Source organism: Pseudorca crassidens, chromosome 1, assembly GCF_039906515.1.
Source record: "Pseudorca crassidens isolate mPseCra1 chromosome 1, mPseCra1.hap1, whole genome shotgun sequence".
NCBI lineage: Eukaryota > Metazoa > Chordata > Mammalia > Artiodactyla > Delphinidae > Pseudorca > Pseudorca crassidens.
This window is the reverse complement of record NC_090296.1, coordinates 3,808,539-3,830,532: the sequence shown is the minus strand read 5'-3', so window position 1 is coordinate 3,830,532 and position 21,994 is coordinate 3,808,539. Positions and strand designations below refer to the sequence as shown.

At 43.4% G+C, this 21,994-nt stretch overlaps 1 protein-coding gene across 15 annotated transcripts in view; it reads left to right on the top strand.

Annotated features, from left to right (window-relative positions):
* WDR20 (WD repeat domain 20) overlaps positions 1–21,994 on the top strand; it is a 64,490-nt gene that overhangs the window by 20,731 nt on the left and 21,765 nt on the right. For 10 of the 15 annotated variants that reach the window (XM_067725213.1, XM_067725240.1, XM_067725231.1 and 7 more), the window contains exon 2: positions 19,470–19,652. The exons of 3 other annotated variants lie outside the window; for them this stretch is intronic. In XM_067725213.1, coding sequence (XP_067581314.1) covers positions 19,470–19,652 — 183 coding nt within the window. Of the gene's footprint in view, positions 1–19,469; positions 19,653–20,668; positions 20,830–21,994 lie in introns of those variants that run through there. 2 more of the 15 variants (XR_010940693.1, XM_067725179.1) reach the window with 2 other exon arrangements.

Here is a 21,994-nt window from a genome sequence, read left to right as displayed (position 1 = left end):
TCGTGGTTGAGGTCTCTTGGCTTCCTTGATTAATGCATGGCTGTGCTACGTTAATAAATAGGGTTTCCTGGGGCTTGATTCTCATGTCTAGTAGGCTCCCTTTATGGGTGATCATCTCGCAGACTGAAGGCTCTGAAGGTCCTGGCTGTAAGTGAAGGAGGATGCTTTGGGATCACCTGCATAGACTCAATGGTGGTCCTTCACTACTGTTGCTCTTTTCTTCCTATTTCTATGCCACCTTGCCTGGCCTTATCTATTGTTGCATCTCTGCTTGAAGTTGCCATTTTCACCATGTGGTTAACTTTTTCAAGGTTTGTAAATGGCTCACTTTACTAAACTATCAAAAATCCAAGCTGAGCCTAGTAAGAAATTTAGCCTACCAATGGCCTCTTCAAAATCTTTCTGACAGTTCTCGTAATGAGATACTTAACTGGCCAAGCTGACACCTTGTTGTCCCTGTACATTTGTTTTGTCTGTCTGTCTGTCTTGGTCTTTTCTCAAGTGCCATCCCACACCTTTTTGCTCAGCTATACCATTGCCTAAATATTTGACCTGTCACATTTTCAAAAACAGAAGGGTTCCTCTTCTCTCTTCCCTTACATCAGAGGTTCTCTTACATGTGGTCCTCAACTAGCATCAGCATCTCCTCAGAACTTGTGGAAATGCAGATCTCTGCCCTCCCCCTTGACCAACTGAATCAGATACTCTAGGGGTGGGGCCCAGCACTCTGTTTAACTAGCAGGTGATTCTGATGTGCTAGTTTTGTTTTTTAAAAAAATAATTAATTAACTTGGCTGCATCGGGTCTTAGTTACAGCATGCGGAAACTTCGTTGTGGCGCGCAGCTTCTCTCTAGTTGAGGTGCGCAGGCTCAGTAGTTGTGGTGCGTGGGCTTAGTTGCCCCAGGGCATGTGGGATCTTAGTTCCCCGACCTGGGATTGAACCCGCGTCCCCTGCATTGGAAGGTAGATAGATTCTTAACCACTGGACCACCAGGGAAGTCCCTGATGCACTAAAGTTTGAGAACCACTGCCTTATGGGATCTAATTCAGGGCTCTCCTCATAGCTTTAACACTCAGTTAAAGCTTATTGGCCATTTAATTTGTGGAGTATATTAATAGCCATTGATTAATTTGTTTATCATCACAGTTATCATTTATTGAACACCTACTCAGTGCTGGGCACTAAACTAGGTGCTTTCACATACATTGTCTCATCCTCACAAACACTTTGCAAAATAGGGAGTGGTGTTTCCCACTTTATATATAGATGAGAAAGGGGAGGCTCTGAGGAATGCAGTAACTTGCCAAGGCGGCTGGCTACACAGCTGGTAAGTGACAGTGTGAGATTTCAGTGGGTCTGTCAGACTCCTAAGCCTATGTCCTTTCTGGCACATCACACTGCCTTTCATATAAAACCTTGTTCCCAGAGAGTACATGTGAGTCTGTGGCTGTCATGTCATATAAAAAATGGTTGTAATGCACATGATTCTGGACTTCTCCCCTCACATTCTTTTTTTTTTTATATAACTTTATTTTATTTATTTATTTTTGGCTGCGTTGGGTCTTCGTTGCTGCATGCGGGCTTTCTCTAGTTGTGGAGAGCTTTCTCTAGTTGTGTTCGTTGCAGTGCGCAGGCTCCTCATTGCAGTGGCTTCTCTTGTTGCGGAGCACGGGCTCTAGGTGCGCAGGCTTCAGTAGTTGTGACACGGGTTCTACAGCGCAGGCTCAATAGTTGTGGCGCGTGGGCTTAGTTGCTCTGCAGCATGTGGGATCCTCCCGGACCAGGGCCCAAACCTGTGTCCCCTGCATTGGCAGGCGGACTCCCAACCACTGCGCCGCCAGGGAAGCCCTCCCCTCACATTCTTAACCTGATCTACTAAGCAACAACCTTCTAGCTTTTTTTTTTTTTTTTTTTTGCGGTATGCGGGCCTCTCACTGTTGTGGCCTCTCCCGTTGCGGAGCACAGGCTCCGGACGCGCAGGCTCAGCGGCCATGGCTCACGGGCCCAGCCGTTCCTTAGCATGTGGGATCTTCCCGGACCGGGGCACGAACCTGTGTCCCCTGAAGCGGCAGGCAGACTCTCAACCACTGCACCACCAGGGAAGCCCTAGCTTTTTTTTTTTTTTTTAATAGAAACACAGACTTCTATTTCCTTTTCTTAATATTCATTTACTTAACAGTATATCAGAGAATTGGGAGGTAAAAGAGACTTTGAGATCATAGTCCAGCCTCTATGTTTTCACACATCTAGTCATTACATTATATGTGCTACTCAGTATTTTTGTCTCAGAAATCAACTTGTATTTTTGTTGAGGTATAAATTGGTATACGACACAACTCTGGCCTGTGCACTTGTATTATTTTTGCAACTTAAATATGTTACATTGAACTTAGAAAAATTTTAATTGGTTGGGAAAAGTAATTTTGCTGGCTTTGCTTTAGTCCAGCTGTGTTATGAAAGTGAAGTGAACACGTGTTAGCAGATTGAGCACCTCTTTGACCCAGGAGACAGCTGCCGTCTCTGGTGAGGGGAGAGGCCTTGTTATTTAGGCTGTTTGCTCCTCTCACCTCTTTGACCTTCGCTCCCTCACTTCCAAACCCCCACCCCTCCAAACACATTTTTGGACAGGCAGTTGAATAGAAAAATACATTTATTTTTAAAATTCCTACAAGGAGTTAAGTGCTTATTTCCAAGCTTACTCACTGTACTTTTTGGTTTGAATGCATTTATCAAATGTGAATTGATATTATTTACTTAATAATGATAATAGCTAATACTTGGGTAGCTTTTTGAGTGAGCACTATTCCAGTCGTTTTACATATTTTAACTCCCTAATCCTCAAACATTGTATATAGTAGGAACTATTGTATTATCCCCATTTCCCCATTTTGTGGAAACAGTAGTGTGGAAAACTAAATAACTTGTCCAAGCTCACAGCGCTAGGAATGGCAGAACCCAAATCAAACCCAGGCATCCTAGCTCCACAGTCTGCGCTCCTAATCACTCCTCAAAGTGTAGTGTAGGTTTTCAGCCAGAGCTTTCTCAGTAACATGTCACTTTACATTTTTGAAATGGTACCCTATTCAGTGTTTTTGTTTTCCTGCATTAGGACCTGTGTGGAGGATGGGATTGATGTGTGAGCTTCCATAGAGAAATAATTTAGGCCCTTCAAAAATGTCAAATAATTGAGGTGTTTGCTAGGGACACAGGCTGTGCTGAAGACAGGTGGCCTTCTGGAGTGGGACACACCAGGCTTGAAAACAGTCTCCCAGTGCCTTTCTCAGCCTCGTCCTGCACCAGGACGGGCCCTGGCTGGCTCTCTGTGCTTTGCCATGCTCTCCCTCCTTTGGGGTCTTGAGTGTGCCATGGTTTTTCACCGCCCGACGAGCATGTATGTGCTTGAGGTCTGAGAATTTTGTGAGAACAGCACAAGTACTCAGACTTGCTGTGGACAACAAGAAAATTTGGGGATGTCATGTTACTGTGTGTCTCTTCTAATTTAAAGACAAATCTAGCGGCAGTACTCTACATGGAGGAGCGATGAGGTCTTTCCATACCACCCTGAAGACTGCCTTTTAGTTTATGGTCACTTATAAACTTATAAATGCTGCTTATTGGGCCTGCTGGTATTTGGAGCCTCAGCCTTTGTCATAACCATGGGTACCACCAAGCTGAGCTCCTGGCCTGCATTTCTTAGCTTTCAGTGTCTATGCAGCCTAGCTTAAAATTGCTGCCTATTTCTGCCATCCTTCTTGTATTTGCATACAAAATTTGGGTACATCCCTGCTGGCCAGAATTTTATTAGTGGGCATCTGACCTGGCTGCAGAGGGGAGATTTTCTGGAAGACAGTCAGGGGCTTTGGAAAGAGCTGTGGGAGTGGGTATTGGCCTTAGTTGCTCAGGACACAGCAGCTCCAGAGCTTTGACTTATCAAGAGGCAAGCAGCTCCCTTTCTCCCTCCTCCCTTCTCAGCCTGGAGAAGGCTCGCAGCAGTTGGAACTTGGTGCCAACTAAATGAGCGTCATTTGGTTATGCTAAGCTTAATGAGTTTTGAGAAGTCTTGTGTATTTCTTCACTCTATGTTATAAATAATGTAATTTCAAGTTCTGACAGCTAGTTATTACGTCTGATGTAGAAGCAAGAAGACCACAGGTGAAAGGAAAGGAGACGGAAATGAGGGCGTTGGGTTAGGCTTCTCTAGTGCTTTTCCTGAGTTATAGAGCTCCACGTTCAGCTGCGGTATGAATTGATTTTGTGATTTTAGACAATTTACTTCCTCGGTCTTAAGTTGTAACATCTTGAGAGCAAATGTGACTTTTTTAAAGCTCCGCTCCAGCTGTTTGTCTGTTTTCTGATTCCGTGAATGGGAGACTTAGGTTACCTATGTTCGCATAAGACCACTGTCTATAGAGATATGTTACAGAATTATGCATGCTGGGAAATAAATGAGTTGCTTCTTCAGTCCACTTCTTTGTGAATAGCTTCATATTTAACTTTTTAAGCTAGTAGTTGCAAGTTTTAAATTATGTATGTTTTATTATGTGAGATGATGAATGATAAGTGCTTAGAGTGAAGCAGATGTGCGATTGTCGCCAAGTGCTACCTTTTGGATTATGGTTGATTTCAGGCTTCAGTTTGAAACTGCTTATTCAGCTGGTTGGCCTGCTAACCTACATTTAAAATGCAGTACTGTCCCCATGGAGAGTACAAATACAATACTGTCCCTCTTGAGCCTAATATTTTTATTTCAGGCCTCCAGATTTTAAATGTTAAAATATTGCCGAATACCAAAGGAGAAATTCTACTGTGTAACCCTTTTAGCTATTTCTTCTGGATTGAGGATAATTTAGGGCCTAGAATCTCTAGAAAATCATGGGATTGATGATAAATTTGCAGCTCAATTCTTGTGAGAAAGATGGGGATTCAATTTTAGACCTACATTGGTGGCAAAATTGGGAAGTAAACTTGGAACAGATTGAATTTCCCAAACAGGACTCTGGGAAAAGTTATCTGTATTTGCCACTGTAGCAAATTAGGAGCACACAGTGAATGCTTCTCACACTGTAGTACTATTTGAAGAGTGAAACAATAGAACCAGCCACCGCCTCCTTATCTGTCCCCTGAATGGTTGGCTTCTTTAAAGAATTTTCCTGTCCTGTCTCATCTCATTGAGTGACATCACTGGTGCCACAGAAATATTATTAACAGACACCAGCAGTCGTAATTGGTGTGAAACTTATGATTTGGCCAGTTCAAAATATATCATCACCTCTTGGCGATATATCATCCCTGCTCATACATTTACTTCGTGTAACCGTAGGCTTCATTTTATGGTGAATTTTACTGTTTGTTCACAAGGCATGTATTTTCCTGTGACTCTCTGCTAGGCCATGACATGCTTTTAAACTACCAGAATAATTTTCAAATAGTTTCAGTTGGTTTTTTGGCCTGTGTTTTCTTCTTTTTCTATTTAAAAAATTACACAAGTAATATATAATTATTGAGGAAAAGTTAGAAATTAAGATAGGCAAAAAATGGTCATCTAAGTACTACCCTCCCCTTTAGTAACCACTTTTAATACTTTACTGAATATCTTTTCAAATTATTCTCTTTGCAAACATATACATCTCAAACGGAATGAAACTTTTTTAATTACGGAAAATTTACTTACACAGAAGTAGAGAGAATGTCTCCCGGCTTCACCAGTTGTCGACATATGGCTAGTCTCATTTCATCTATTATCTCACCCTTACTGCATTATTTTAAAGCAAACCCCAAACATCATCTGTTTTCTTCTGTACTTTTTCTACAATTCATAGACTGGAGAAATAAAACCATATTTTCACATGTAAAAAATTTACATTCGATCAAAGTCTGTTCTTTGACAGATTCATAAATATTTTTTACAGTTGGTTTCTTGATACATAAGGATCTTTTAATTATTTTATTTATTTTTTAATTTGAAATAAAGATTCATGGGAACTGGCAAAAAATGTGCAAGGAGGTCCCATGTACCCGTCACCTAGTTTCCCCCAGAAGGTAATAGTTTGCGTAACTGTAGTATAATAGCAAAACCAGGAAATTGACATTGGTGAAGTCTGCAGAGCGCATTTGGATTTCACTAGGATCGTGTGTGTGTGTGTGTGTGTGTGTGTGTGTGTCTGTATATTCCATGCGGTGTTATCCCACGTGTAGATTCATGTAACCACTGCCACAAATAAGTGTTGTTTCATAATCAGTTTATTCAAATTAATTTTGTAATTGGTTTGTTTAAATTTGTTTCCAAGCAAGGACCACACATTGCAGTTAGTGTCCATGCCTCTTAAATCTCTTTTTAATAAAAAATTAGTTGGTTGTAATTTCACTTACAGAAAATGACAATCATAGTACAAAGAACCCTCAGATGGACTAATTATTTAAAATTTGTCTATTTGTTTTATCATTTGTGTTTTCCCTCCCCCTCTTCTCCTCCATTCCTCCTCCCTTCCCTCCATGTGTATGTATGTACATATATAATACAAATCATTTGAGAGTAATTTGTAGACATCATGTCCATTTATTCATATAAACCTCAGTTTCTATTTCCCAAGAACAAGATTTTCTCTTACATAACCCCAGTCCTGTACATTTATCAGAATCTAAATATAACTGATCTGATCTGCAGTTCACATTAAAATTTCACTAGTTACCTCCATGCTGTCCTTTAAGAACCATTTTCCCCTGGTTTGGGAGCCAGTCCAGGTTCACAGACTACAGGTAGTTGCAGGCTCTTTAGTCTCATTCAGTGTTCAGTAGTTTCTTCTTTGTTTTCACGACCTTGATGTCTTGAAGAGTTCAGACCAGTTATTTTGTAGAATCTCTCAGTTTAGATTTGTCTGATATTTTTGTGATTAGATTCATAGTCTACAGTTGGGGGGGCACCACAGAACCACTGTTGTGTCTTTCTTGGAGCAGCAGGTCAGGAGACACAGGACGCTGCTTTGTTCTGGTCACAGTGGTGATGTGAACATTGACTAAGGTTGTGTTTGCTAAATTAATCCATGGTCAAGTTCCACTTTTCTCTTTGTAATTGGTATGTAATTTGTGAAGGGATACTTTGGGACTACATAAATACCGTTTTTCTCCTCAGACCTTTATCCACTAGTTTTAGCATCCATTGATGATTTTTGGCTGAATTGGTTATTACTGTATTACTGTGATGGTTATAAAATGGTGATTTTCAAACTCCATTATTTTTTCCTTCTACATTTATTAGGTGTTAGTCTACTGTAGGGGAAAGCTTTTTTTTCTCCCCATTTATTGATATTAGTGTGAACTCAGATTCTTATTTTATTCCATGATAATTCTGTAGTATTGTTTTTATGTGTAAATTGTCCCATCATTGACCAATGATAGTCCCTCTGCTTTGCCCCCTGAGTCTTTTTTTTTGGCCACACTGTGCGGCATGTGGGATCTTCCCCGACCAGGGATCGAACTAACGCCCCCTGCAGTAGAAGCGCAGAGTCTTAACCACTGCACCACCAGGGAAGTCCAGCCCCTGAATCTTTTGGACACAACTTCAGTAGTCTTTGATAGCTTTCTTGCTCAGCGGTACAGAAAGATGTTCCAGATTCATCTTGTGCACTTCCTGCCCCATACCTGGTATCAAGTATATAGGAGCCTTGATGGCTTTGGAAAATAGCACTCGTGACACAGTCTGGGCACTAGGATCTCCTCTTGTCATTTGCTCATTGCTTCTATACATTTAATACATCTTATGTGGAAAATCTGAATTCCTAATGACATTCACATAATTGATTTTTTGTTTTATTCTACAAGACATTGAGAATGACAATATACTGGGACTTCCCTGATGGTGCAGTGGTTAAGACTATGCTCCCAGCGTAGCGGGCACGGGTTCGATCCCTGGGCAGGGAACTGAGATCCTGCATGCTGCACGGCACAGCCAAAATAAAAGAGTAACAATGTACTCTTATTGCTAACAATATGATTACAGTATGAATACAGTTTTAAGATTTCTGTATAACTCTTTTAATCTTTTGAATCCTATTTTTTTATTGTGGCATTTTTCACTTAATGCTATACCATATAACATCCTTCTTTGCTGGTAAGTAAATGTCTTCATTTTAAATGGCTGCATGATATATTTACCCATTTCATTTTTCAAACACATAAGATGTTAATAATGTTTTGTTAGAAACAAAGCTGAGTTGACTGTCTTTGTATGTGTGTTTGATCATTAAAATTATTTATTTATTTATTTATTTTTTGCGGTACGCGGGCCTCTCACTGTTGTGGCCTCTCCCGTTGCGGAGCACAGGCTCCGGACGCGCAGGCTCAGCGGCCATGGCTCACGGGCCCAGCCGCTCCGCAGCCTGTGGGATTTTCCCGGACCGGGGCACGAACCCGTGTCCCCTACATCGGCAGGCGGACTCTCAACCACTGCGCCACCAGGGAAGCCCAAAATTATTTTTTAACTTAAGGATAGCATCCAAACAGAAATGTGTATAAATGTAAAGTTCCATTAGTTTTTCACAAAGTAGAACCAACCCCAGGTTAAGAAACAGCATTCCTAGCCACCTGGAGCCTCCCTGTGACCCCTTCCCACACTCCTGAAGGGGTAGCCACCGTCCTCACTTCCAGCATCACATGAGTTTTCCTTATTTTTGAACTTTATATAAGTACAATTATTTAGTATATGCTATGCTTCTTTTATATCTGGCTTCTTTCACTCAAGATTATTTTTTGAGGTTTGTCCATGTTTTTTCTCAGTGCATGTCTTCCATGGGTAGTATTCCATGTATAGCCTGCTATTCACCTAGCCTACTGTGGATGGGCGTTTGTGTTGGGCCAGCTCTGGGCTATTACAGATAGATTACACACTTGGAAAATATTTTCTAAGGACAGATTCCTAGGAGTTGAATTTGTGTTTAAAGGAAAGGAGGCTTTTGCTCCGTGCTGGCGAATTGCTCTGCATGAAGGCTGGCCAGTTCACACTCCCGTCACAGTTAGGTGAGGCCTGCCCCTCCACATCCGTGTGTGTGCTAGTCTTAACTGGCTGCTATTGCATTACTAGTGCTGTACCAGTGCATGGTACATTTCAGGTGCCTCAAAAGGCATTTTTAATCTGGTAGGGGAAGAAACATCAGAAATGTCTGAGTGGCTGTCATTGAGGTAGCCTATAAGACAGTTATGTCCCCCCAAAATTTAGCTGGGGAGATAAGACATGACAAACAGCAGAAGTGCCAAGTGAACAGTAGTTCCAGTGATACTATAAAACTTTAGATGAAGGAAAGAGCAAAGCTTTTCTGCATAGTAGTATTTAGAAATCGGTCAGCTCTCCGTAACTGTCATTGAATTGAGTCTGCTTTCTTCACCTGAGGCCTGGCTGGATCAGAAAATAACTATTTGAATTACAGAGGCCAAATCCAGTGTTTTGGCCGTCGATTTTAGTGGCTGGTCTCCTTTCATTGTAAGATAAGTTTGATGTGCTCTCTGGCTCTCTTGCTTCCTATTTGAAAACCCAGCAATGTACTGGTTCCAGAGTACTGTCATTTGGTGTAAAATTACTGGTACCCATCAGTGCCATGTTTTGAAATTTCATATGTTACAGATTCAGTAGTTCATTGTTCCACTTGAAGTTGGGTGATTGAAAAGGTAGCAACTTGATGTGACTGAAAGCACAGTTCTAAGGTCTGTGCAACCTTGGGCAGATCACCACCCCTCCCTGGGCCTCAGTTTCAATGTAGGGTAAGGAAATGAGTGTCAGAAAATTGCAGGGCCTCTACACAATTGGAGATTCAGGGCATTTCCCCCTTCGAACGGGATCTCCTCTGCAGAGCGCTGCTTGTGTTGCTCAGCACCTTGATTGAGAAAATTGAAAAATCATCTGTGTGCCGTGCCAAACATACGAAGCTCATGGGCATATAAATGCCAGGAAGGCAGTGGGATAGCAGCTAAGCAGCATACAGGAACTACTCACTGTCTTGGAGTGGTCTTTACTTTACCAGTGTTGTCACAGCACTTTTAGAAGGTCACAGAATTTCTCCCCACCCCCACCCCTTTTAGGGGAAACTTTAAAAATACCTATTTTCTAAGAATTTGAAATGAGTATCTTTTGCAGAAACGAAAGCCTCTTGCCTTTTCTTCCACTTGAGATGTTGGTATTCCCTTGGGAATAGGAATGCATATGTCTATGCATATTTAACAGAAGGGTTTAATAAAAATAGGTCATTTGAATATGTCAGCATTTTAATGGGGTGAGATCTGGTGTTAGAATGTGTGCAAATTGATTTTATCTAATTTTTATTCATAGTTTTTCTTTAATGAAGAAATCAGTATTTCATTAGCCTAAATGAAGCACCAGGACAACCATTTGTAGCGTTTCGCATTGTGATAAGAGCCTTAACCTGAATGTGGAGTGCAACATAAGAAAACGAAGAGATGACGAAGATGTTGCAGTTTAGTAGCTTATCAAGTTCATTTTTGAAAAATCACTCTGGGGGAAGAGGAGTAGAGTTTACATAGCTAACAGTTTTTAAGTGACAGACTGCCTTGGGAAAAAATGGCATGTGATAACAACAGAAGTTTATTATTTCAGCAGACACTTGACTGACAGTGCTGGGCCAGGGGAGAAGAAGACGCTTCACATAATCTCAGCCCTGCTTCCTCTGGGTGGCTGCTCCCACCCCGCCCCAAACAGAGTTCCAAAGGAGGAGCCTTCTCTGGCTCCTGTGAGAAGTATTTCTTTGGTGAACAGTACGCAATTCCACAGATCGTAGCTGTGAATGAACACATTTTATGCATTTTGTGACTATGCATCTCTTCCCATTTTGGAATGACCTAAAGGTGGCGCCCCTCGCATTTTACGTCTTGTTATTTGCCTGTATTCTGATGGTGGATGGCATTGTTCGTCCCTTCTCTCTCCTGGCATGGAGTTCCCTGCCCCACTTCTCCTGGCCTCGCTGCTGCTGTCGTGCACAGGAGAGGAGCTCTGGAATGTGAGCGCTGGGTGCTCATTCGGGGGTCAGGACTGGCAGAAGACTGCTGGCAGACGACTGACAGTTGTTTTCAGTAAAGGGAGTGGGTCTGGTGTGCCAGTGCAAGTGTGGGCGTGTGCTAGTATGTCTGACAATGAAGGAGGAATAGAGACTAAGGAAGGAAAGGTACTGTCTTGTTTTGGAAAATTATATTGGAAGGAAAACATGCTCTCAACTTGGCTTCTGCTGTTTTTCTCCAGGAAATTTAGGGCAGAAAGAAATATCCCTGTTTTTCCTTATTTAGATTTCTTTGAAAGTATTAACGAATGATGAGGATTTTCAAAGCCTCTCTGATAAGCAGCAAGTCCTTATGTATTCAAAAGGAGAAATGTGAGTTTTCACTAACTTTTCTAAAGTGCCTTTTAAGTGTCAGGTATTATGCTTGGGATTATCTCCATTTTAAGAAAACGGCCCTGCAAGGCAAATGCGTTGAGAAGGTGGGTCTGGAATCTGGGCCACACTGAGCAAGGCTGGAGTATTCGATTGCCACTTCAGCAAGCGTAGGAGCCTGGAGTCACACAGTAACAGAATTTTAGACCAAGTGCTACCTCTGGTGTTATCTTGTCAACTTCCTGTCATAGCACCATGATGCAGTAGAAGGAGCACAGGGGCTGGAATGTAGAGGCCTCAGCTCCACCACTTGCTGCTGCTTGACAGCTGATTCTGTTTCTCTTTTTATAAAATGGGAGTGGCCATAGTTCTTATGTGCACAGGTTCGTAATGATGGTCAGAAGAATTGATGCTTGAGGGTGCACCCTCTTGAGGGTGCTCTGTAAACCGTCAAGTCACTTTCCGGTATTTGCTAAGGGAGGTTGTTTTCTTTCATAGATGGGCGCCCAAGAAGGCATTAGTTGTTAGTTAGGCTTTTGGTCAGCAGAAGGATTATATATTTGCTTTTATATATATGTCTGGCTCTGAGTTTCTTCTGGTTCCCATCACTTTACTTTTCTTTCCTGTTTTCGGAATTGTTTCATTTCTACGGCAGATACTTAACAACGTCTTCTGTGTGTCGGGAGCTTTAGTAGGCATTGGAGGTAGAGTGGCGAGTAAGACAGACATGCTTCTGGCCTTTTTGAAACGCTGGAATGGTACAGTTGAGTGACCTTTTTTTTTCCTACTGGGATAAGTTATCCCAAACCTGACTTCCTAATACCCCTGATATCTCTTTTTTTAATGTGTTAGACTCTAAATACCATTAATGCCAATTATGCAGATATCTTGAATGTAACTATTGAACTGAAGAAACTCTGAGAAAGATGAGTTATGGGGCTATTTCACAAGATTAGCCTGGTTTTGTGTCTACTTCAAGGGCAGGTGGCTTGGACTGTGGAATCAGCATCTGTGCAGTGCCTTACAACTGACTCTTACCTGAGTTTTAAACTGCTCACCTGGGCAGTGAAGATGTTTGAAAATCACTGTTTGGTATTTTGGTCATGACAGCCCCAGGTTATTTTCCACTGTGCTGAAGAATATTTGTATTAAATAGTACATTGATCTTTGTTCACAAAGCAAATATAACAGCTCAGAGTGGTCTGAGTCTCATTTCATTCACTCTTGTGACCGGGAGGCGTTTCCCCAGGATGACCAGCTAGGTGTGGTCCAGCCCCAGGCTGTGGACAAATCCCTCACAGGCATTAGAAACCCCAAGCCTGACTAGGTTAAAAGTCTCCCCCAGGAAAAACTGTGGAACAGTCTTTATAATGTGGTTTGGTTTGGATCCCAGGTCTTGAGATAGGACTCCAGGTGTTCCTCCTCTTTCCAACTCGGTGATCTTCTGGGGCACTGGGAAGTAATCCCCTGTCCACTTCTGGCTCCTGTTTTGGTTGTCTGAGATGTGGTCAAAAGGAACGGTAATAGAAAGCACTACAGCAGTTCTCTTTTGATTTTCAAATGGCATAATGGAGACCTTTGATGCCACTGGAGCTGCTCCTGCTATTTTGGGTTAATCCATTCAGGCAGTCAGTGACTGAGCAGCCTCCTGACTTTTTTGTTGTTTCTGAAAGGCCTTTCACAATATATGGAGTACAGTTCACATATTACCGCTAATAAATGTGGCACATGGGGATAGGCACTCAGTGGAGGCCCAGTGAAAGCCTGCCTCCCAGGGTGAGATCAGGAGGAAATGACACTGGCGCTGCAGTGAGCAGCATTTGTGTGATGGAGGGGGGAGGGGGAAGGGAGTATTATAAGTGAAGGGGGAAATGAAAGGCAGGAAGGTGCAGAGGGCGCAGGCAGCGTGTGAACACGTGCTGCCCTTGCGGGTAGTGTGTGTGAAGGGGCAGGGGATGGTGAGGCCTGTAAGAGGAAGGCCTGTGGATGCCAACTAAGCAGTTTAGCCGTCGGTACGGCCGGCAGAGCCGAGGAGGCTTGGAGTGGGAGAGTGACCTGAGTCTCTATGAGGATTAATCTGGCAAGTGTGGGGGAAGAGCGGCAGGTGTGTAGAAATGGGTGGAAGGAGCCTGGTGCTAAACCCGTAATCTGCCCCTAGGCTAGGAGGGGGCCTGGAGGAGGACAGGCTGCTGGCAGGGCTCTGAGCTGGCATGGGGGGCGCCAGGCGGGGGACCCAGCCAAGGCGACAGGCTTAAAGCTCGGGAGAGGGGCTGCGGAGGGAAGAGAGTGATTTCTGGTGTAGACGGGGTGAGCTTCTGGTCTGGGTGGACATTGGGCAGCTTTTAGCTAGACCAGTAAAAGGAGTCTCTTCTGGCAAGTTCTGTGAGACGGTTCTCTCTGAGGTGATTCTCTAAAGGGGAGGGAGAATGTGACATTTAGGGAAAATAAAGCCCCCCTTTAGTACCTACATGCTTCCCACATACCATCATCTGGCATACATTTTTCAGAAGAGGTCTTTCTGAGATTATTTTCCACATCACATCAAATGCTTCTGGGCACTCAAGAGTATCAAGAAGCAGGTTCCCATGACAAGGGCTCGGCCCGGGCCCACCGTGTGCCTTCTCTGAGCTCCTGGAATGGCTGTGACAGGGCGCCTGTGGGAGCCCATTCCCTGCTGGTTCAGTCCCTCCTCCATGTTCCTGTCGGCTCCCCAGCATTCCCTGGGGCCGGGCAGGGATCTGGGGTGAAGGTGTGGGCTGCAGCAGCTTGGTTTCTTTTGCAGACCTTTGTGATAAATGTTCGTTAATTCCATGCTAAACCCACCGAGCTGACTTCATGTCTTGACAATATTGTCATGAAGAGAATTCCAGGGATTTTAAGGATCAAAAGTCCAAGGAAAAAAGAAACATGACTTTTTAAAGTTTGTACTTATTGACAGGATTTTGGTTAACCAGCTCTGTTTCTGTAGTAGGAATTTTTAAACCATCATTTAAATTTTTTCTGTTGAGAATGAGACACTGACAAATTAATTGTAATCATAACTCCTTATGCAGAAACTAATGAGCATAATGATGAAATTTAATTGAAAAATTGAAAAGTTTGGAACAATCGCAGTTTCATTTGTTAAACAGATATTGAGCATTTGTGACAAACTGGATACTCTGTTGGGGCTGAATAACCAGATATTCTTACCAGTTCTTAAAATTCTTGTCAATTCTTAAAATTGGTAAGACTTTTAAATAAATTGGTTCTGCTATAAATTCACATTTAAGAATTTAGATAATTGGCAATAATTAGGATGCAAAAGCACTAAAAAAATACCAAAGTATCTGTAGCCTGTCTATGCAGGATTTACCAGAAAGCTGAGAAACAGAAGTAGTTTTGTGGAATAACAATAGTAACTGCCTAATAAAGACGTTCTGCTTTTTAAGGAAGTTTCTGTTGTAATTTTAGTCGTAATTCTAATTGATGATAACAGACATAAAACAATACTGTGATCACGTAAGTGATTAAATACTAAATTTTGTGCAAGGAACTAAGTACTTGAGAATTGTGATAAAGGAGCCAGCTCAGGAAACGGTAGTTGGGAAAATGCTTGCTGGAGGTGGCGGGACTTGAACTGATGGGTAATACTCCTGGGAACAGGGGCAGAGGAGACTCTCCCAACCAAGGGGGCGACTTAATGAAGCCAGGAAGAGAGGACGTCTGCCTGCACCAGACTCAACACACCTGGTTGGGGGCGAGGACGGGTGGGACGGTAGAACAAGGTGGAGTGGTGGGACATGGCCCTCGACCCCTTAACTCCTTCCCAGGTTCCTCAGCCGTAAAACATGGATGGTATTAGTGCCGACTCTGAGGGGCGGACTGTGAGATTAAACGAGATGGTAAGTGTGAACGTCCTGGTGCATAGAAAGTGTTCAGCGGACAGAAGTTGCTGTTGCTGTTGCTGTTGGGGAGACGGATGGGGCCCAGCCACGAAGGGCAGGACTGCTTGGGAGTTGTCCTATTCTGATGTGATGGAAATTAGGAAGCCACTGAGACATTTGCCCCCAGGTAGGATGTGACAGGGATAAATTAATAATGGTAGCTCCCGTTAGAGTGCTGATGCGTGCTCTGTGCTTTATATCCATTACCTGCGGGCCTTTCCGTGACCCTGCAGTGGAGCTAGGGGACTTTGTTCTCTGCGGCTCTGGGAGAGGTGACAAGCACCTTGGCCAAGGCCACCTAGCTACCAAGAGGGAAGGCGAGGTTTGAACCCAGGCCTGCCTGGTTCCAAAGTCTGGGCTCTTTTTCCTCCTACCAGACTGCCTTGACCTGGGAAGCCATCTGTCAGGGGGCTGACGACCCCACGGGGAAGGAGTGGCTGGCTCAGGTCGTTGTTACAGCTACTGAAAGGGGGGTGGGTTCAGGATTCCCAGTGGCACACCCCCACCCCACCTCCTAGGAAAATAGGAGGAGGAGGAAGAGGAAAGAAGACAGCGGCACAGCAATGGAAAAAGAGACAGGACTCGGTGATTGGCTGTAAGAGGAAAGAGGACGAGATGAGCTGGAGGTGACGGTGCTGTTAGAAATGAAGGCAGGCACTGGTGGACCCACCTTTCCCTGCACCTGGGGTCGGGCTCCGAAAAGCCCAGGCACCGCTGGGGGAGTCCCCAGGCTTCTCGGAAGAATAACTTCCTGTGGGTACACCCCTCGCAGTCACTACAGGGCTCACAGTAGGTCTTGCTGGGTGCAAGTGGCATGTTGCTTGGCTAACGTTCTGCTCTTGTAGTGCCATCAGGGCCATTGGGGGTTTGTGGGGGAAGGAGTGACCTTAGGTAAGAGAGATTTTTGTGTTCCTTGGGCCTAGGTCTACTTTTATGCCTTCTAGGACAGTGTTTCTCCCACCAGTACTGAAAGACCAATTCTTAAAATTTCCAGTCTATCTGGGCTGATACTTTTGTAAAATAAAAGAAGGATTACTAGAAAACCTGAAAAAGACATGGAGAATGCAAACTTGAATTTTTTATTATTGGATTCAACAGGTATAAAATCACTCTGTCACATTGCCGTAAAAGTTTCTCAATGTGTGTTCTCAATCTGTGTACTTAGTGCGCATGTGTGCGTGTGTGTGCGTGTGTGCGTGTGTGTGCGTGCGCGTGTGCGTGTGTGTGCGTGTGTGTGTGTGTGTACTTAATTTTGACTGCAGGCTAGCAGACTGTTCATGGTCTGGTACACCTTGAGAGCAATGATCTAGGGAGAAACTTTGTTAAGCAAATTAGTAACAGGACGTTTTTGGAATAGATACATGATTCAAGAGTAAAAATTGTCTTTCAGTTGGCATTTAAAATACTTTAGATGTGTGTTCCTGTGTGATCCAGTGACATCTGTGACAAATGACGTCTTTTCAGTAAAGTTCCATATTAGGGGGCAGGAATGTGAGAGAAATATACCAAGAACTGAGGCTAACATTGTTATTGTAAGGGATCCATAAGTTTAAAACTAGTAGCAATACTTGGAAAAATTGGTGCTTTAAACTTTCTCTGTTGTTCTGAGAATCATTGTATTTCTTTTGCTCGTTTAAGTTATATTTGTTCTCTCTATTAATGTTTGGTTTGCCTTTGAATTGATTTTTATATTTTGGTGCATAATTTTATGTATATTCTTTCACAGGGTAGTTTCTTTTTTTTAATATAAATTTATTATTATTATTTTTGGCTGCGTTGGGTCTTTGTTGCTGCGCGTGGTCTTTCTCTAGTTGCGGTGAGCGGGGGCTACTCTTGGTTGCAGTGCGCGGGCTTCTCATAGCGGTGGCTTCTCTTGTTGTGGAGCACAGGCTCTAGGTGCATGGGCTTCAGTATTTGTGGCACACAGGCTCAGTAGTTGTGGCTCACGGGCTCTAGAGCGCAGGCTCAGTAGTTGTGGCGCCACATGTGGGATCTTCCTGGACCAGGGTTCGAACCCGTGTCCCCTGCATTGGCAGGTGGATTCTTAACCACTGCACCACCAGGGAAGTCCACGGGGTAGTTGCTTAAGCAAACTAAAAAGAAAAAGTCTCGAGTTAACATACGCCGATATAGAGATCATATAATGATTTAGTTGTTCATATTTCAAATTTGATTATTGACTCTATCTTATATTTTGAGCATTTTTACTTTTGCTGCTGTTTCCTTGCACTGAGATCATTTGCTGTGTTGTTCCCTTAGCCTAGACTTCTCTTTCCCTGCCCTTAGGGCCCAGCCCAGGAGCTGCTTCCCTCCAGGCAGACTGTGAGCAGTGAAGGGGCTCCTGTCTCTGGCATCCGACTTCTGCTGAGCACCCACTTCCTTGCCCACTGTCCCTTTTCTCCTTGCTCCAAAGTCAGGACTTCCTTTTGTTTTGCATCATACTATATATTACACTTTTCAAGGCTCTTTCGTGTATATGTTCTCTTATTTCATCCTCCAGACAGTACCATGAGGTTGGTAGAACGGATTCTCATCCCCATTTTAACTGAGGTGAGGCAGGGAGAGTGTCCACATGGCATGAATCTTCATTCCTTTGCCAGGGCTCCCAGGGTCACTTGTGCCACTCAGGTCCAGACTGCCAAATGCTCAGATTTTGAGCCTGTCATTTTGAGGTCCTCTTTTTTTTTTTTGCGGTACGCGGGCCTCTCACTGTTGTGGGCTCTCCCGTTGCGGAGCACAGGCTCCGGACGCGCAGGCTCAGCAGCCATGGCTCACAGGCCCAGCCGCTCCACGGCATGTCGTACCTTCCCTGACCGGGGCACGAACCCGTGTCCCCTGCATCGGCAGGTGGACTCGCAACCACTGCGCCACCAGGGAAGCCCTTGAGGTCCTCTTTTTTTACACAGTATTTGTTATCTGAAAAATCTAGAATTCTCAGTGCAGTGTCACAGGTCTCTTTGGAAGAAAAAAATCTTCAGAACCTAACCCTGGGGATGGTCCGTAGAGAACCAGAGCTGTGAACCCAGGAACTGCACGCAGGGCCAAAGTGGGTGTTTTAAAGGATGTGTTCAGTTGTCTCCACCTGTGATTTTCAAATGACAGTGGGAGGGGTTGGGTTTCCTTTATTTCAACAATAACAGCCCAGCATTTTGGATTGCACAGAAGGTTTCTCATGAAGAGAAGATCCTGCTTTAAAAGGGGTGAGGCACTTTGAAAAATCACATTTAGCCCAAGTCAGGAGTCAGAATTTGGAGTGTGTGTGGTGTGTTTCCTCCCCATCCCCTTTATGGTAAAACCGACCTGTGTTCCAAATGCAGTCCTTCCACTTACTAGGTAGGTATGGTGACCTCGGCTGAGTTATTTAACTTCCCTAAACTTGTTTTCTGATCTGTAAAATGGGGGAAATACTATCTATTTTGAAGGATCATTGTAAGGATTAAAGATGATGCATGTACCAGACTTGGGGTACGGGCTCGACGAGTGAGAGTTACTTGGAAGCTGATGCAGAAGAGAGAATGTGACCCAGTACAGGAGTCACTGCCTGTGTACAGCTGGCCATAGTAGTGGTTCTCAGCCTGGGTAGGTGTCAGAATCACCTGGAAGACTGTTTTAACTACAGTTTGCTGGGTCCACCCTGCCTGCCCCCTGTAGTTTGATTCATTTGGTGTGGTGTGGGCCTTGAGAATTTGCATCTCTTGAGTTTCCAGGTGATGCTGCTGCTGCTACCGCTGGTCTGGGGACCACGCTTTGAGAATGACTGGGCTACAGGTGAACTCACCGATGAGCATTTAGGTGCTGTAGCTGTATTTGAAAGCCGAGCTTTTATGTGGTTAAAGTTAACTTTGTTAGAAAGCGCTCGGAACGCATTTCGCAAATACTGAATTTGGTATCTCAAGGATTTTTCCTCCTGAAGTCCAGGAGTCTTTGTTAAATATACTTGAAGAAGAATAAGTTACGAGAGTAACAGTTATAAACATATTATGGGTAGTCAAACAATATCAGATTGGCTGAGGTATGTGAAAGTGCTTTTATAAAATTCTAAAAACCGCAAAAATATTTTAATACTTTTTATTTTTAAGATTGAACATCATAATGGAGTATAAAATAGTGTAACTTAGATTTCTCATCTCAATGTGCTGTTTACCGTGTGTATTTTTCTCTTTCTCCTCCAGGCTGCTGACTTGAGTAAACCAATAGATAAAAGGATATACAAAGGAACACAGCCTACTTGTCATGACTTCAACCACCTAACAGCCACAGCAGAAAGTGTCTCTCTCCTAGTGGGCTTTTCCGCAGGCCAAGTCCAGCTTATAGACCCAATCAAAAAAGAAACTAGCAAACTATTTAATGAGGAAGTAAGTAGCACCCTGTCTTAGCTGTTAAGAATCCCTTTAAGAATGTATACGTTCTTACCGAGGGTAGTGGGCCTTGTTTTACACTGTGAGCGAAGCCCGTTTTCCATTCTCAGATGTCCTACCTAGTATTACCCAAGTTTAAATGTGGTGCGTTGCCTCGTTGACTTTTACCTGTTCTTCCTTTGGGCTAACTGTTCTGTGCATTTTTTATGGAGATGCTCAGGTGTCTATAGCAGGTGCTTTAAAAATTTTTTTATAATGGAGATAGGGATGAGACTTGTAGCTTGATATTTATAATTTAAATAAGAAAATAAAGAATTTATTCACATCACCAGAAAATTTCATGCAGATCAAAGAACTTGATAATACTTCCTTAGGTTGCTTAAGTTGTAGCTAAAATTTGGTGTGTATGTTTGACAGGTGTTTGACTGAGAATTTGTTCTCTTGCTCTTGTAAATGTTTGCTATTAAATCACCTTTGACATGGTTAGAAATCCTGGCACTTAAAATTGGATCCTATGACATAGCTTTTGCCAGTGTTGTAGCATGTGCTGGGGTTTCTAGTGTCTTCAGTTTCATTCTGGCAGGAGCCTGAGATATCTGAGCTGTCCATTCAGGAACATGTCAACCATTAAACATAGTAGGTGTAAGTTGCCAAACAGATTGTATTTTTATAAGCGATTGAAGTGGCTTTTCAGCCCCAAGTATTGCCATTACATATTTGACGTACTTCCTCCTCTGTGTCTGTATGACTTTCCTAGTAAATGGAAAAGATGAGGCAGTCTTGCTGAGTTAGAAGCCCTGGGTTGCAGTCTGCTTGTGGCCTCAGCCCTGGTGTGACAGGGGCCGGGTCACGTGGATTCCTCTCAGGAAGGGCGAGTGGTTTTGATTGTTGCATGGTTTTAAAGTCATTAACTTGGAACAGAAGTGCATTATAAATTCTGATTTTTAAGAAATAATTTTGCTTGGGGAAGAATACTCCACAAATTGCAGTTAAAATTCTGACTCTTTTTGCAGTCCCCGTGGTATATGCTGTCCATGCATATCCAGTCTCCAGCCACGGTGCTCCTGGTTGGCATTGCCAGTGGATTTGGTGAAATCCTTTGAACCATGCCATCTCTTCTTCTAGTTTCATCTGGGTTGACTGGAAACAAAACTTGCCGTCTGGATTGACAGAAGTATTTAAACCCATTTTCTGTTAAAAAAAAAATCTTAAGCAGAAAATTATTCTATTTACCTAAACATTTTATTAACATCATTTGACGGAGTGACTTCTAAGTAGCTGGATGATCTTTTTGGGGGGTAGTGGTGGGGAGAGTGAGGGCACAAAACTAGACTGCTCTGCATTCTTAATAGAAATTGTGAATTTGGCGTCACTGTGGGGTTTTATTTGTGTTTAGGTAGGGGACGTGTTTTTGAGGGGGAAGGGATTGGAGCCATGTAAAGGGCTGTTGGTAAACAAGGTCGGGAGGCTGATCGGCTGAGGATGGCACAGAATGCCACTTAGAGAACAAGAAAGGTTTGTGTGTCATCGCTGGGGGAGGGTGCAGCAGAGACCACAGGGCCCTGAGAGCACTCGGACGCATCAGCTAGACCCATTCCTTACTCAGGACAGCTGGGAGTCACGGGCTGGAGAGCAGCTCCTCACTCTTAATGAGTGAAGCATGAGTTACCTCCTACTCTTTTTACATTTTATTTGAAAAATGGCTGTTCAAAGTTCTAGGATTGTGTATGGCTTAATACCAACTTGGCATTTACAACTTGAGGCAGACATTGATTGCCCTTCGCAGTAAGGACATTCTTTGGCTTGTATGGGTAGCATTCTCATCAGATTTTGCTCAGGATGTCTAAGAGAAAGAGTCATCAGGGGTCTGTTTCTCAGAGAGTGCCAGGGATGGTAGTCGAAGCTGTCGTAGGCTGTGCTTTGCATTGGTATGGGACGTGGAGGTTTCAAAGTGTTTTGTCTCTTTCCTCGGCTTGGGAGGGTGGGTTGCTGTCTCCATTGTGCGCAGATGAGGAAATAGTCAAAGAGAAGGTAAGTGAATTGTCCACATCAGGTAACAATTTGATGATAGAGCTGGATCCAGAAATTAATTCCACGAGCTCTTATTGGTCATAGATTGTAAGCCCCACCGTGTGTGGTTGCCAGATGGGCTCTTGCCTCCCCAGGAGCTCACAGTTTAGTGAGATGGACCAAAAGGATACTGGAACGTGTGTTATCCCAGTGTTATGAACAAAGTACCAAGGAATAATGTATTAATTGCATTCCTCAGTATGTATCAAATATCATAAAATAAAAACAAAAGTTAAGTTCAGTGGGGACAGTTCGAGAAAGCTTCCAGA